This window comes from Felis catus, chromosome D4 (assembly GCF_018350175.1).
Source record: "Felis catus isolate Fca126 chromosome D4, F.catus_Fca126_mat1.0, whole genome shotgun sequence".
NCBI classification, from domain to species: Eukaryota; Metazoa; Chordata; class Mammalia; order Carnivora; family Felidae; genus Felis; species Felis catus.
In genome coordinates this window covers 2,296,012-2,309,302 of record NC_058380.1, presented here as the reverse complement: position 1 = coordinate 2,309,302, position 13,291 = coordinate 2,296,012, and the positions used below count along the sequence as shown (strand labels likewise).

General features: G+C 56.7%; 1 protein-coding gene and 1 long non-coding RNA gene across 7 annotated transcripts in view; one reads left to right on the top strand and one right to left on the bottom strand.

Moving 5' to 3' along the window:
• Positions 1 to 12,866, top strand: part of LOC102901274 — a 50,393-nt gene extending 37,527 nt beyond the window's left edge. Inside the window, exons 5-10 of one of the 4 annotated variants that reach the window (XR_006588648.1) lie at positions 2,849 to 2,925; positions 5,992 to 6,330; positions 7,514 to 7,563; positions 7,808 to 9,683; positions 11,575 to 11,734; positions 11,892 to 12,866. This is a non-coding gene — a long non-coding RNA (uncharacterized LOC102901274). Of the gene's footprint in view, positions 1 to 2,848; positions 2,926 to 5,991; positions 6,331 to 7,513; positions 9,684 to 11,574; positions 11,735 to 11,891 lie in introns of all 4 variants that reach the window. The other 3 variants (XR_006588646.1, XR_006588645.1, XR_006588647.1) reach the window with 3 other exon arrangements.
• Positions 3,045 to 11,170, bottom strand: LOC123381542 (double homeobox protein 4-like protein 4). Of its 3 annotated transcripts, none has more exons than XM_045042867.1 (3): positions 10,273 to 11,170; positions 8,600 to 8,751; positions 3,045 to 4,379 (listed from the first exon to the last, which is right to left on the bottom strand). In XM_045042867.1, exons 1-3 carry the CDS (start codon positions 10,990 to 10,992, stop codon positions 3,587 to 3,589), a joined length of 1,665 nt encoding a protein of 554 aa, XP_044898802.1. In that variant the 5' UTR covers positions 10,993 to 11,170; the 3' UTR covers positions 3,045 to 3,586. The 3 variants fall into 3 exon arrangements, with proteins under 3 accessions (XP_044898802.1, XP_044898803.1, XP_044898804.1); XM_045042868.1 differs by lacking the exon at positions 10,273 to 11,170 and adding an exon at positions 9,784 to 10,263; XM_045042869.1 differs by lacking the exon at positions 10,273 to 11,170 and adding an exon at positions 9,633 to 9,764.
• Positions 12,867 to 13,291: the final 425 nt, after the last annotated feature.

Here is a 13,291-nt window from a genome sequence, read left to right as displayed (position 1 = left end):
CAGGGCGGTGGTGCCCCCTCCCGGCACCGTGCTCCCTGGACCGCCCGTGGGAGTCACGCTCAGTGTCCTGGGGCCGGTTCTCAGCTTCTGTCCCCTGCCCCATCTCCAGTCTCCTCCAGAACCTGACCGTGCACAGGCGTGAGTGAGGCCCCCTGCCACCTCCTGCCTCTCCTCAACCCCACCTTCCGGAAGGGGGGCTGCCCGGGGCACTGGCTGCTGCGAGGCCGAATGAGTAAAGGAGACCCCAGAGGGGGGATGCATCCTGGGGCCTGGGACACGTTCCCTGGGGGTCTGAGAGGGGAAGGCTCCCCAGGACTTGATGCTCAGCCCACTGAACCCAAAGGCCACATTGCTTAGCAAATGTCTTTTCCCCCCTCTCTGCCCCGGACACGCCGAGCTGGGGTGGATGATTCTGCACGTGGTGGGCCAGACCAGGGCCAGGACCAGAACCAGGAGCATTTCAGAAGTTTCAAGTGGTTCACCTGAATGGTGCTGGTGCACCTTTAAAGGCATTTATAATTAGGTGGAGAGATTTAATAAAAAAGAGAAGGAAGGAGGTTGAATTTGGCTAATTATCTGCTCAGATTCTTTCCTGTAGAGGATTTAATTAGCTGAATGGTTCTCGCCCAGATGTTGAAAACAAGACTATATGTTGTTAAATATTCATTTAGAACGTTGTTTGAAATGGGTGCATAATAGTTCATGTTCTAGAAGATCTGTATAATTATCCATTCTACAGTCCTTAAACCTTGCAAATTTCTCCCAACTTTCTTTTTTCTTTCCTTTTTTTTCTTTTAGAGGGATAGCACAAGAGGGGGAGGGGCAGAGGGAGAGGAAGAAAGAGAAGCTTTGTCACAGGGCTTGATCCCATGACCCTGGGATCATGATTTGAGCTGAAATCAAGAGTCAGACGCTCAACCGACTGAGCCACCCCAGTGCCCCTCAATTTTTACTATTACAAGCTCGTATGCATTTCCTCAAATATTGCACTATGTGTGACGAACATTTTCATTTTTAATCCAATATACTGTGTAAAAAGTAGCATGGCACTATTTTAAGTTGCATTACTTTTTAAATTTTAGAATGATAACTTTTAAAATATGTTCATTGCCCATCTATAGGTACTTCCATTTTGGGAGGTGATAGTTGTCCTTATCTGGTGTTATTAGTTTCTCTGCTATTATAATTGCTCATTTGGGGGCACCTGGGTGGCTCAGTCGGTTCAGCATCTGACCTCAGCTCAGGTCATGACCTTGCAGTTCACGAGTTTGAGCCCCGCATCCGGCTCTATGCTGACGGCTCGGAGCCTGGAGCCTGCTTTGGATTCTGTGTCTCCCTATCTGGCCCTCCCCCACTTGTTTTTTCTCTCTCTCTCTCTCTTTCTCTCTCAAAAATAAACATTAAAAATTTTTTTGCTAATAAATTTTTTTTTAATCCTTAAAAAATAAATAAATAAATCCTCACATTGCTCCCAGTTTGTCGTTCGCCCTCTGAGTCTTGTCTGCGGTGACTCTCTCTCCTGAACTAAGGCAGACCCATCTCTTACACGTTTATGTTTATGCTTGGAACCGCTCTTGGCCCAAACGAGCTCTCAAATGCTCCCCTGTAATTAAGGAGACTAGGTTGTAAGAGAAGAAATAGTGCCCAGACTCTACACCTAGAAGGAGTGGGGGCAGAACCGAACCCCGATCCTTCCTCAGACTCCTCCCGCTACTCCTCGGGCTCTCTCTGACCAGCTGCCTGGCAGATATGCACCTGGGCCGGGTGGAGCGGGAGGCAGGCAGCTGAGCAGCGAGCGGTGATCCGAGGAGACCTAGGGCCTCGGTGAGCCTGGCTTCCCCTCGCATATCCCCAAGCATTTCCTAACAAATACCAATCTTCTCAAGGCCTTCCTCCCGTGAAGCCAGATTCCTTGCTAATAATAGAAGACAGAGAGAAAGCAAGAGACAGCTGACTCCTTTGGATCTTTCGCAGCTACGGGAAGGTAGGAATCGCCAAGGCCTCACTTCAGAGAAGGAACATCGCTCCCCGAGCTGCTCAGCACAGGCAGTTTCTGGGCCCGGCATCACCCTGGGTGTTTAAGAAACGGTTGGCAGCCATCTTGTCTCTCATCCCTAACCAACGCCTGGCACGTGGTAAAGGGCCAGCTAATATTTGTGGATCATTCCGTGTGGACTCGCACGCTGCAGGTTGTTCTAGATACAAAGGGCGTCAGAGGGAGAACCCACCCTGAGGTCAGCAATCCGCGCCATCCCAACAGGACGGCCGCTGGGTCCCCTGCCACGCAGCCCAGCTCTGGTCCCTTCTGGCTCCAGCCCTGGGAAATCCAGAACATTCTTCACGAGCAGATACGCAGGGCAGGTCCCGACAGGGACGACATCGTACCAGGCAGCTGGGGCTCTGCCTGCCGGAGTCACGCCCCATCAGCTGGGACTGTCATCTGGGGAAGGGTAATGGGGGATGGGGGACACCGGGCTGCTGGCTAGAAAGATGTCTGCGTATCCACACACCTGAGTTGGCCTGGCTTGAGACCCAGGGTGCTGATGCAGACCCGGTTCTAGAGTGTTCGGCTGAAGCAGGAGGCCCCCCGGGCCTCAGCTGGCAAAGGAGGACAAGCAGGTGGACGTGGTGACACAGAGGCCACGGCAACATCACTCACAGAAGCCCTGGAGATCTGTGTGTCCGCCTTTCCTCAGGGACATGAAGTGTGGGCCCGACAAGCCGCTGGGCTCAGCTCCTGCTTTCTCAGGGCCGCAGGGTGGTCGATCTCTGGCGTCCGTCTGACTTAACACCTGCCCCTACTTGTAAGTTGGGCACAACTAATGTTTCCTTCTGTGTAACCTCGAAGGTGTGGTTCCGGTGACCAAGAGAGGTCTTCATGACTTCCCCATCCTTGAGGGCAGGACCACCGGCTGTCCAGGCGAGGTGAGCACCCTCCCCCACACCCCTTCTCAGTGCAGATGGGTGGGTGTTGGGGGGCCCAGACTACACTGTGGACCGGAGAGAAGGGACGCAGCTCAGGCATCCTCCCTGCTTCTCTCTGCTGAGATCCAGCCACTTTATGCCGCACTTTGCATTAGACCCATAGGGCTCGTTTTCAAGAAATTTGTTTGCCCAGCACCAGGGACACGTCCAGTGTCCAGGAGGAAGCCACACTTGGCTGGACATGGGGATGGGGGAGCGGTGGGGGAGGAATGAGTGTGGGACCCTTGTGAAGGCCAAGGCCAGGTGGAAGGAAGCAGACGCTGTGCATGCGAAGAGGGACGAGGTGCTCCTCGTTCTTTATTGACCCTTGTACAAGGCAGCCCCGCCCTGTCCCCATGCCCTCTCTGAGTCTACAGGACATTGTAAGTGCTCTGAGTTTACCAATGACTTGAAGGCAGGTCGCATGGGTGGTAAAAACAAAAAACTCCCTTTCCTCCCATCTGAGAACATCCCCCTGGATCCTCTGCTTGCCTGTCCCTCTGCACTTTATGACAGACCCCACTCCTGAGAGGTATGTCCGGGACACCTCTCCTCGCAAAGGACGCAAACCTTCATTCCCTTTTAATTTCGCGTAGTATTAAGCGTGCAGGGGAACCGCTGCTCACTCACTATCTCCTACCATTGGAGCTGAAGTCATTTCAACGTTTCGCTGTAGCAGCAGCTCCCAGCATGGCCCCACAGCTGCGGGATTGGGGGCCGGGGTGTGTGGGGGCCCCGGGGCCTCCCTCAAGCATCCCGTGTCCCAGGGGGGTGGGGAAACTGCTCCCGACGCCCATGGGCACCTGCTCCAGTGACGGCTGGGGCCAGGGCTCCGTGGGAGGCAGGGGCCATGCTGGCTGCTCCCAGGGCCCCGGGGGCTGGGGCTGTGGGGGCAACACGTCTCGCTCCAGTGAGGGCGAAGGCTGCCAGCCCCACCACGTCTGCGGCTGCGGCTCACTGGAGGCGGGAGGCTGTTCCCAGCCCTGCAGGGCACAGTCCCCGTAGGGCAGGAGCTGTCCCAGGTCCCCCCACTGAGCTCCGGTTTCTTCCGGCTGGGAGAGGGGCTGCAGGGAAGCAGGAAGCGGACACAGGGCTTCGGGGCTGAAGCCCAAGGGAGAGAGATAGAAATCTCCGGAAGGCTCGCCCAGTGCGCTGCCTGGAGTCTCCACGTCATGCAAGGCCACGTTCTCGTCCACGACAGCAGCGTGCCCCGATGGGATGGCCTGACCAGAAGTGCCCTCCGACGCCAAGAAGTGGCCAGTGGTGCTCGGGGCCCCCACAAAGCTTGGCTGGCAGGCGCAGTGGGGGGCGCCCCTGCCGTGCTGACCGGACCCCGGCGCCTGGGCACCTGCCTCCACGCCTGGCCTCCTCTGGTTGCTCTTGGGGATTCGGGCTCTCCGGTTCTGAAACCAGACCTGCAGGGGCAAGGATGGGCATGGAAGGGGAGACGAAGAGGAGACACTGTAATAAAGCCAATACAATCATCATCACCGCGTAGCCGAGGTTAGACGGTCACCAAATGAAACTTTCAGAGTTTAGAACGAAAGCAAAATCCTTGGCTCGGCTGATCAAACCATTCCCTGTATGGCCCTCCCTACCTTCCAGGCACCTCTCCCCAAAGCACCCACCCTGTACCCGTGCACACACGCACACTGACGGACACTCATGGACACGCCAGTGCTACAGGAAGGCTGCCTCGGGGAAACACTGGCTCTCTCCTGCCCGTGCTAGGGTAGGCGGTTATTATTAACATGATGCCTGGAGGCTGGCCAAGGGGGAGTCACTGCCAAGGAGGGGGCAGTTAGAGACCTGTCCTGGGAGCATTCCAAGGCAAAGCCAAGGGAAGCTGGAAGAAACCAGCCCCTCCCACGACAAAGGCCAGAGACCCTGCCCAAATAAGGGAAAAAAGGCACAAAACCCTAGTCCCCTCCCCTAGTAATTAATATTCCACCCCCGGTTAACAACTATCAAGACAGAGCCCCGGGGCGCCTGGGTGGCACAGTCGGTTAAGCGTCCGACTTCAGCCAGGTCACGATCTCACGGTCCGTGAGTTCGAGCCCCGCGTCAGGCTCTGGGCTGACGGCTCGGAGCCTGGAGCCTGTTTCCGATTCTGTGTCTCCCTCTCTCTCTCCCCCTCCCCCGTTCATGCTCTGTCTCTCTCTGTCCCAAAAAAAAATAAATGTTGAAAAAAAAAATTAAAAAAAATATATATAAGACAGAGCCCCAAACCCCGTGCATCCTGGAGCTCGCTCACATCTCCAGAGTTTGCTTTTTTTTTTTTAATTTTTTTTTAACGTTTATTTTTGAGACAGAGAGAGACAGAGCATGAGCAGGGGAGGGGCAGATAGAGAGGGAGACACAGAATCCGAAGTGGGCTCCGGGCTCTGAGCTGTCAGCACAGAGCCCGACGCGAGGCTCAAACTCACGGACCGCGATATCATGACCTGAGCCGAAGTCGGATGCTTAACCGACTGAGCCCCCCAGGCGCCCCTCAGAGTTTGCTCTTAAACAAACTTTCCTACTAGCACCGTTCAACCACTGTCTGGTCTGTCCTTGAATTCTTTATGGGGACGAGACCAGAGCGTGTGGTGTTGTCCAGGGGGCTCCACGGTCCACCAGGCAACACTCACACTCCGGCTCCCGCGCCCTCTCCCCGATCCTCCATTATCCGATAACCATGGGGGTGCTGGTCAGAGCGCGCAAGCTTGCAGTCTTGAGACGAACGAGTTCTGGAGGCCTCACAGAGCAGGGGGGCTGTAGCCAATGATATCGTATCACAGGGGCGCCTGGGTGGCTCAGTCAGTTAAGAGTCCGACTTTGGCTCAGGTCACGATCTCATAGATCGTGGGTTTGAGCCTCCCAGCTGGGTTTGGGTCTCCCAGCTGTCTGTGCTGACAGCTCGGAGCCTGGAGCGGGCTTCGGGTTCTGTGTCTCCCTCTCTCTCTGCCCCTCCCCCACTCACCCTCTGTCTCTCTCTCTCTCAACAATAAATGAACACTAAAAAATGTTTAATGTATTGGAAAATAGTGAAGGGCTGAATATACAGTCGAGGGCCAGATCACCTGCGACCAGATCACAACAGAACCCCTACAGCCATCAGCTTCGACCATGCCCACCCAGGACCTGCTTTCAGCTCGGGACCAGCAGCCCAGTCTGCTCCCCAGACCAGTACACAGGTGCCCCTCTGGCTGACCGCACTGGCATCCGAGTACCCACACCTTGCACTGGCAGCTCCCCATCCCTGCCTGCCTCTGAGGCTCTGCTGAACCAGCGACGGGGCTGCACCCCGCCAAGATCACCCCGCAGCCTTCACTTGCTCTGTCTGGGTGGTCCCCTCTCCACACACAAGGAGTAAGATGGACGCCTGTGAGTAAAGCCTCTTTCTGCCCAGGTTCAATGTCCGGTTCCTCTGGGGGTCACCTGGGTCAGGTGGTTCCATGCCCCTCCCAGCAGCGGTCTGCCAGGCCTCCCCTCCACTCTTGGAAAACACAACAGAGGCCTCTTTTGGGGCCCAGCCACCAAGCGAGGCCTGAAGATCCCACAGAAAGATGGGACGTAAACAGGCAAAACAACTCCCAGGATTTGCTTGCCCCAGGGGGAGAAAAAAAAAAAAAATCCTCCGCACAAACTGCAAGACAAAAGCCCAATCCTCCAGCAGGCCGTTCCCAGAACTGCCACCTGGCACCCTCCCACACACACCCTGGCCCGGGGCCAGGCCCAGGTGCCGGCCGGCAGGGTGCTGGTGCAGCCTGTGGGAGCCAGAGCCTCTGCGAATCCTGATCACAGCTGCCCCAGCACACTTGGCCCCGGGAACTCACTCACTCGCCACCCAGGCGCCAGCCGGACCGAGAACGTCAGGGTTTTCCTCCCGGATCTGGGAGCTGCTTGAGCTGAAACCTGGAACCCACCCACCTCACCCCAAGTACTGAACTTCTGTGGCCAATTCTTTCTCCTGGGGAAGGTCAAGTTGTACTTCGCATGGAGGGCTGTTTGGGCTGACGGGTTCTGGGAAGGTGATCTAGTCCTGAAGGGCTGTCTGCCCCTCCCTGAGTGAGGTTTCCAGGCCCGCCGATAAAAGGCCACTAAATCTAACGTCACAGGCTTGGGGCTTTCACTAAGCTTTTCTGTATCCTGGTTCTCTTTGTAAGGTTTGGGCCAGCAGGGGGCTTCTAGGACAGATACTGACGGCTCAGGCTATCTATTGCTTCTAGAAATAGGAAGCCCCAAGGCTTATCTCTCAGCCCCTGTAGGGTGTTTTTGGTAACCCTTCTCCCCTCTGGGCTGTGGTTTAATTATCTCTGGGGTTAGGTCAAAATTTTTTTAAATTAGCAAACCCTTGGGGCACCTGGGTGGCTCAGTCGTAGAGTGTCGACTCTTGATTGCGGCTCAGGTCACGGTCTGTGGGATCAGGCCCGCGTCAGTGCGGAGCCTGCTTGGGATTCTGTCTCTCTGTCTCTGCCCCTCCCCCAGTCATGCTCTGTCTCTTTCAAAATAAACAAACATTAGAAAAAAATTAGCAAACCCTTAAGCATTGTTCGTTCTCATGCAGCAGCCTGTGATCCGTCCCACCACCCTCATCAAGGACCTCGAAAGCGGCTGGTAAGAAATGGGGGTGGTGGGCCCTGGAGGCCAGTGGGGTGACCCTGAGCCTGCTGCACCTGCGAACCACCTGGGGAGATTTCGGAACTCCAGGGCCCAGCTCGAACCCAGACTCAGCAGATGGTCGGCTCTCCGGGAGGGCTGGGCCCACAGCACGCGGGAGGGCAAGGGTCAAAGGGTAGGGGTCGGCATGCTGGAGTCACCTGGCAGTTTTAAAAACTTCTGCACATCTGTTCACTCCCAGAGATCCTGATCACAGTCTGGGATGAGACCCTGATGGTCTCAGATTGAAAGGCGCCTACACAGCAGAATCACCTGGGGGGGCTTCCCAAACAACCTTCGGTATCTGGGCTCCACTCTCGACGACTTGGGTTTCATGCAGGACAGCGGCCCTCAAACCCAGGCTGCACCCAGCAGCCTTCCTGGAGGCGGGGCCCGGTGCCCCCAACACTGAGACCCAGAGGACCCCGGGACCCGGGACCCCCAGGATCCCTGACATCCTTTCGGGATCGCTGTTAGCTCACAAGGCTTTCCTTTCCAACACCCAGATGTAATCCGCCTCTGCTTACTTCACACCCCACTTTCTCAAGGGTTTCTCGGAGCCCTCGGCAGAGGGGAGCCCCACCCCTGCTCTTCCCGCCCCCTCTGGCATCCTCTGAGTAAATTTTCTGGCTGTGGCAATATGGTTGCTTGTCTTGAAAAATAAGTTTCGATTTACACGTAATGGGTTTATTATGGTTTTTTTTTTTAATTAGTAAATATTTGAAGATTTCTCTTCATTGCTAACATGGTAACTGTTTGGCAGATACAACTCTCAGATCACCAGTTCAGGCTCTACCCCTTGCCAGAGCTGTAACCTGTCACCAAACCTCCGTCATCATTGTCCCAGCCCAGCTAAAGGGCATAATTAACGCCTACTCACAGGGGAACTGAGAGGCTTAACGCAAAGCGGGTTGTTAAGCCCGAGCTAGAACAGGCGCTTAGTACAAGGTTCCTTGCCCCCCTCGCCCTCAGGGAGCAACCGGTCTGTAGTCACCTGGATTCTGGGCTCAGGGATCTGGGTTCGTCGAGCCAGTTCTTCTCTGGCAGTGATATCAGGGTATGAGTCCCTCTCGAAGGCCTCGATGAGCACCTGGTACTGGGTCTTGCTGAACTTGGTCCTTTTGCGTCTCCGACCTCCCTGGGGCGCTGGGACAGATTCGCACCCAGAAAGAGGAGGTGTTAGTGTGACCCCACGTTTAGGTCCGTTTTGAGACTCGCTCCCCGTCCAAGTCAGCGTGCAGCCTCCCCAAGACGAGGTGTCTGCCTGCAGACACGGGACTCCGGCCCCTCTGAAAAAGCCTCCCAGTCGTCCCGAGCTGCTGCCCCTGGCCGGTGCCCTAGGCGGACATGCTGGGGACCCTCCCTGAGCTCCCGCACCGACGGCTGCACCTGCTCTCCCCCATTAGCTGCCCCCCCCCCGCCCCCAATCCCCGGCTGCGGGCTGCGAGGGCATCTCGGAGGGCTCGGCCGCTCCGGGATGGGCACGACTGGGTCTCCCAGCCTCCGACTGCCCACTACCTCTGCTTGTGCCCAAGACACATGAGTGGGGAGAGAGGCCAAAAACCACAAGATAAGGAGACTTCGTGTGCAAAAACCCAGCCCAGGGGATTTCTGTCTGTCAACACGGGTTTTTTCCCCCGTGACCTGGGGAAGCTTGCTGGTCCCCAACCCCGGGCCGGGCAGAGCGGGCTCCCCTCTGACGCGATTTAGGTCAACACAGAATCCGCTGTGGAGAAAAGCCCGCAGAATACACGGCCCGGGGGAAGCCGGGCTCCCTTCCCTCCTGTCCTCCCCAGGCCCCACAGTGCCAGCCAGCACCCCCCACCAGAGGGGACTTGTGGACTGAAAAATGGTGTCGCCCGTGCTCCTCGAGAGGGCCTTTCCGGGTTTGGTCCGGGGTGTTGGTCTCTCCTCCCAGGTCCCCAAACCAGACGTCACGGTGAGCGACGCCTGAGACCTGCCTGGACCCCACTGCCCGGCCTCTCCGGCCACCACCCCCACCCCCAGGACCCCCCTCTAGGACTCACGGTCTGAAGACATGACCAAGCTGGAGACTGAAGCAGGTCAGAGGGATCTCGGTAAGAACTGCCTCCCTCTCTCCCACCCGCCCCAGGTCTTATAGAAAAGGCTGAGGGTCCCACCCAGTTAAGCCCCTGGTTAGCACTTTGCAAGACCCACCTCCCTTAATACTATCTTCTCGGGAAGCGATGATCCCAGAGAGGTGCCGGACCACCCGTCCCTCAACTGCTCTGGGCCCTGCAGGGCTGCGCAGGGCGAGCGCACCCGCATGCGTCCGGGCTTAAGACAGGACTTCAGGCTGCCAAGCGTGGGCTCTGCCGACCACGTGCGTTGCCAGTGGGTGCTGTTTTGAGGGGCTCGGCCACCAGTGAATTAAGCAAAAAGAATGTCAGTGAGCACCTGCCGTGCAGCACAAATACGCGCCCCCTGCCCAGACCCGCGCCCAGAGCAGACCGGGACCCACACTCCTTGCTCAGCTGCCATGGAACCCTCCACTGCTGCTTCCTCATCTGTACCCTCCGAATTGTAACGGGCAAAGTGTGACCACGAAACGAGCTCCTCGTAAGGCAGCTGCCTCTGTGCCTGCCCGGCCCCCAGAAGGTTCGGATTTAGGTTGGTGCCATACATCCGAGCCCCCTTCTCTCGAACCTGGGTGGACAGATCAAGTCCCAAGGGTTTTAGTAGTTTAGTAGTGTGTAAATCCACGTAAACAGGACGGCCCGTTGCGACCGTCCCCAGGCTTCGGGTCCCGGGAGAGGCGGAGAAGAGCAGAGGCTGCAGTGTCTTCGGTCCAAGGCTTATCTCACTTTGGAGATTAGCAGGGCGGGGCGTTACTTGCAACCACGTTTTAATGGGCGGCAAGTATTGCCTTTCAAGCTGTGTGGGGTTTTGCTCTGTTTTGTTTCTGGCTGGATTAATTTGCAAGTGAAAAGTTCTGGGACGTCCTCGTGAGGTTGACTCAGACGAGCAAAGAAAGAGAAAGAAATTATTTTCACCCAAGTCTGTGCTGAACTGATAGACGTCAAGTGTCCGAGGGGGCAGCCCTGAGGAGATGGAGGAGCTGAGAAGCTGCGTGGGACTGTCCTGGGGGCTGCTGAGAGCCACTGGAAATGCCACGTTCGACTCCCCAGAGAGCCCCGGGAAGCCTGGTCCTCGAGCTGCAGGCCGCGAAGCTCGGGGGTGCAGGAGCACTGCCCTCCTGGCCTGCTTCGAGGGCCCAGCTGCTGTCCGCCCCCCGACAGGGAAGAAGCAGGCCACGAGTCCAGAGTGCTTCCAGTCGTAAAAGGCACCCCCGTTCTGGTCAGAAATGATCCCCAAAGGTGTGTGTCCTTGAAGGATGTGCGCAGGGTCTCTGAGTGTGCTCGACATCAGAGAGCCAGCCTGGGAGGGACGGAGCCTCCCGACAGCTACTAACGTCTCCGCTCCTCCCCTGGGGGATGGACACACCAGCTACAAGCTACCTCGTTCCCCCCACGCAGCCCCGTGTTGCCCCATGCCGCCCTGAAGCCACCACACACCACCCCAAATGATCCCAAAGCTTCACATAAGCCACTGCAACCCTACAAAGACCCTACGAGGCCCCCCAGCACCCCACACGACCCCCAGCGCCACTGCCGGCCTTTCCACCCTTGAAAGCTCTCCCTTCTTCTCCGGCCTCCCACGGTCCCATTGAAGACCTGCGAAGTCTGAGGAGCACCCCTGCCCGTGCAGGGGCGAGTGGAAGAGAGAGGGGGTCCCGAGGCGCAGGCGTAAGAAGGGCCGGGATACGTGACCCGAGCAGGTTGGCACAGGAGCAGAAGTTCTAGAAAGGTGTTCCGGGAGTTGGTGGTAGGAAAGGATGGATCCAGAGACTGAGGGGGCTGTTCCGCAGAGGGACTCTGGGGTCTGGACCCCTGGCAAAGCCCTGTAGCAAGCGGTCCTCACCTCTGCTCGCATCCCCGTTTCTTCCAGAGCAGAGGTCAGGCCCGGGCCCGCGACAGACGCAGCCCTGGATTCAAGCCAGCCTTGTCCCTGACCTGTGGCCAGGCCCCTCCCCTGCCACAGGCCGTGAGGGCGTTTCTGTCTGGCAACCCACACGTGGCGACTCCAAGCTGGGATGCGCCGTGAGCGGGTACGCACTCTGCTTTGTGAACACTCGAGACACACAACATGAAGCAGCTCAGTGATGTCTGTATTCGTAATATGGCCAAAGCAATGGCACGTTTGACACACTGGGTAAACTAAAATGTATTACCAAAATCCGTGTCACCTGTGTTCTGTTGCTGCAGAAGGGAGCCCCGGACAGTGGACGCTGAAGCTGCCGGCAGACCTCGCCGCTGTGTGGGCAGAGCTGGGGAGCCAGCCCCGGCCCTGGGACAGCTGCCTGTCTGCGTTTCCACGGCAACGCACGGAGGGATGCCAAGCCTCCTGCCTTTATAGACAAATGCTTATGTCCTCTATCTTTTTCCCAAATCACCCCCGAAAACAGTTGACGATTCCTGACCTCTGCCCCTTCCCCACCTCTCTGGAAGAGAGGGCCCAGGACACCTGCGGAGTTGATTGCTGCCCAGGTGCAGAGGTAGCGCTCCCAGAGGGAGACGCATTTTGGAGACTGAGGACTGTGCCCTTGGCGGAGAGAGGGCCGGCTCTCCCCTCGCCTTTGTCCAGCGAACTGCCCTGCCTAAGGACAGAGCGTGGCCTTGATGGGACACTTTGCTGTCTGAGCCTCGGTGTCTGTAACAGTGAAACTCTAAAAGCTTTTGAAATGCAAACAGACTGGCCCTGGCCCTCTTGGAGCACCACCCAAGGATTTCATGGCTCCAGGCAGGAGGGATACACTAGTCCCAATGTTGGCTGAGCCTTTTCTCCAAGTTTCTATTCCTAGAAGGTTATAACTATGAGTCAGAAAATTACCATAAATTACCCTGGGGCTGGGGCTGGGGGTAGGCTGAAGGCCAGGGGGGGTTGGGAAATCACCTCCCCAAGGGGACCACTCCCACCACTGGCAGAGCCCAGAGCCAACATTGGAACCTGAACCTGAGAGTCCAGACTTTGGGGGTGGGGTGCTGCTGGTCATGATCAAGCTTCTGTCACTTGAAAACGGCAGCGGTCTGGGGTCAGGACACAGACAACAACACAGAGACACAGTCCCTTCCTCCACATCCTAATTTTGTGAGTTCTCTTAGGAAAATATGTCATACAAATGAAGTTAAAACCCAACAATAATCCCAGTTTTTGAAATGGTATAAAACTGGGGCGCCTGAGTGGCTGAGTTTGGTTAAGCGTCTGATTTAGGCTCAGATTATGATCTCAAGGTTCGTGGGCTCAAGCCCCGCATCGGGCTCTCTGCTGTCAGCGCAGAGCCTGCTTGGATCCTCTGTCCCTCTCTTTCTCTGTCCCTCCCCCGCTCGTGCTCTCCCTCAGAAATAAAATAAGCATTTTTTTTTAATGGTATAAAATTAGAGTAAAACATCTTCCAGGTCTCCATGGCCCCTGACGCCCGCCCCTGCGATGACAACCCCAGGAGAAACGTTTCCTTTGTCCCGCTGCATTTTCCTTGTGTTTCTATATATAGTATCTCATTTATTTACAAACAACGTGAGCAAGCTACATCTGTGAGGCACTTCCTGCGGCAGGCCCCAGTGCAGCTGACCAGGGTTCACTCGCCCTCCAATCATCCTGCCTCCAC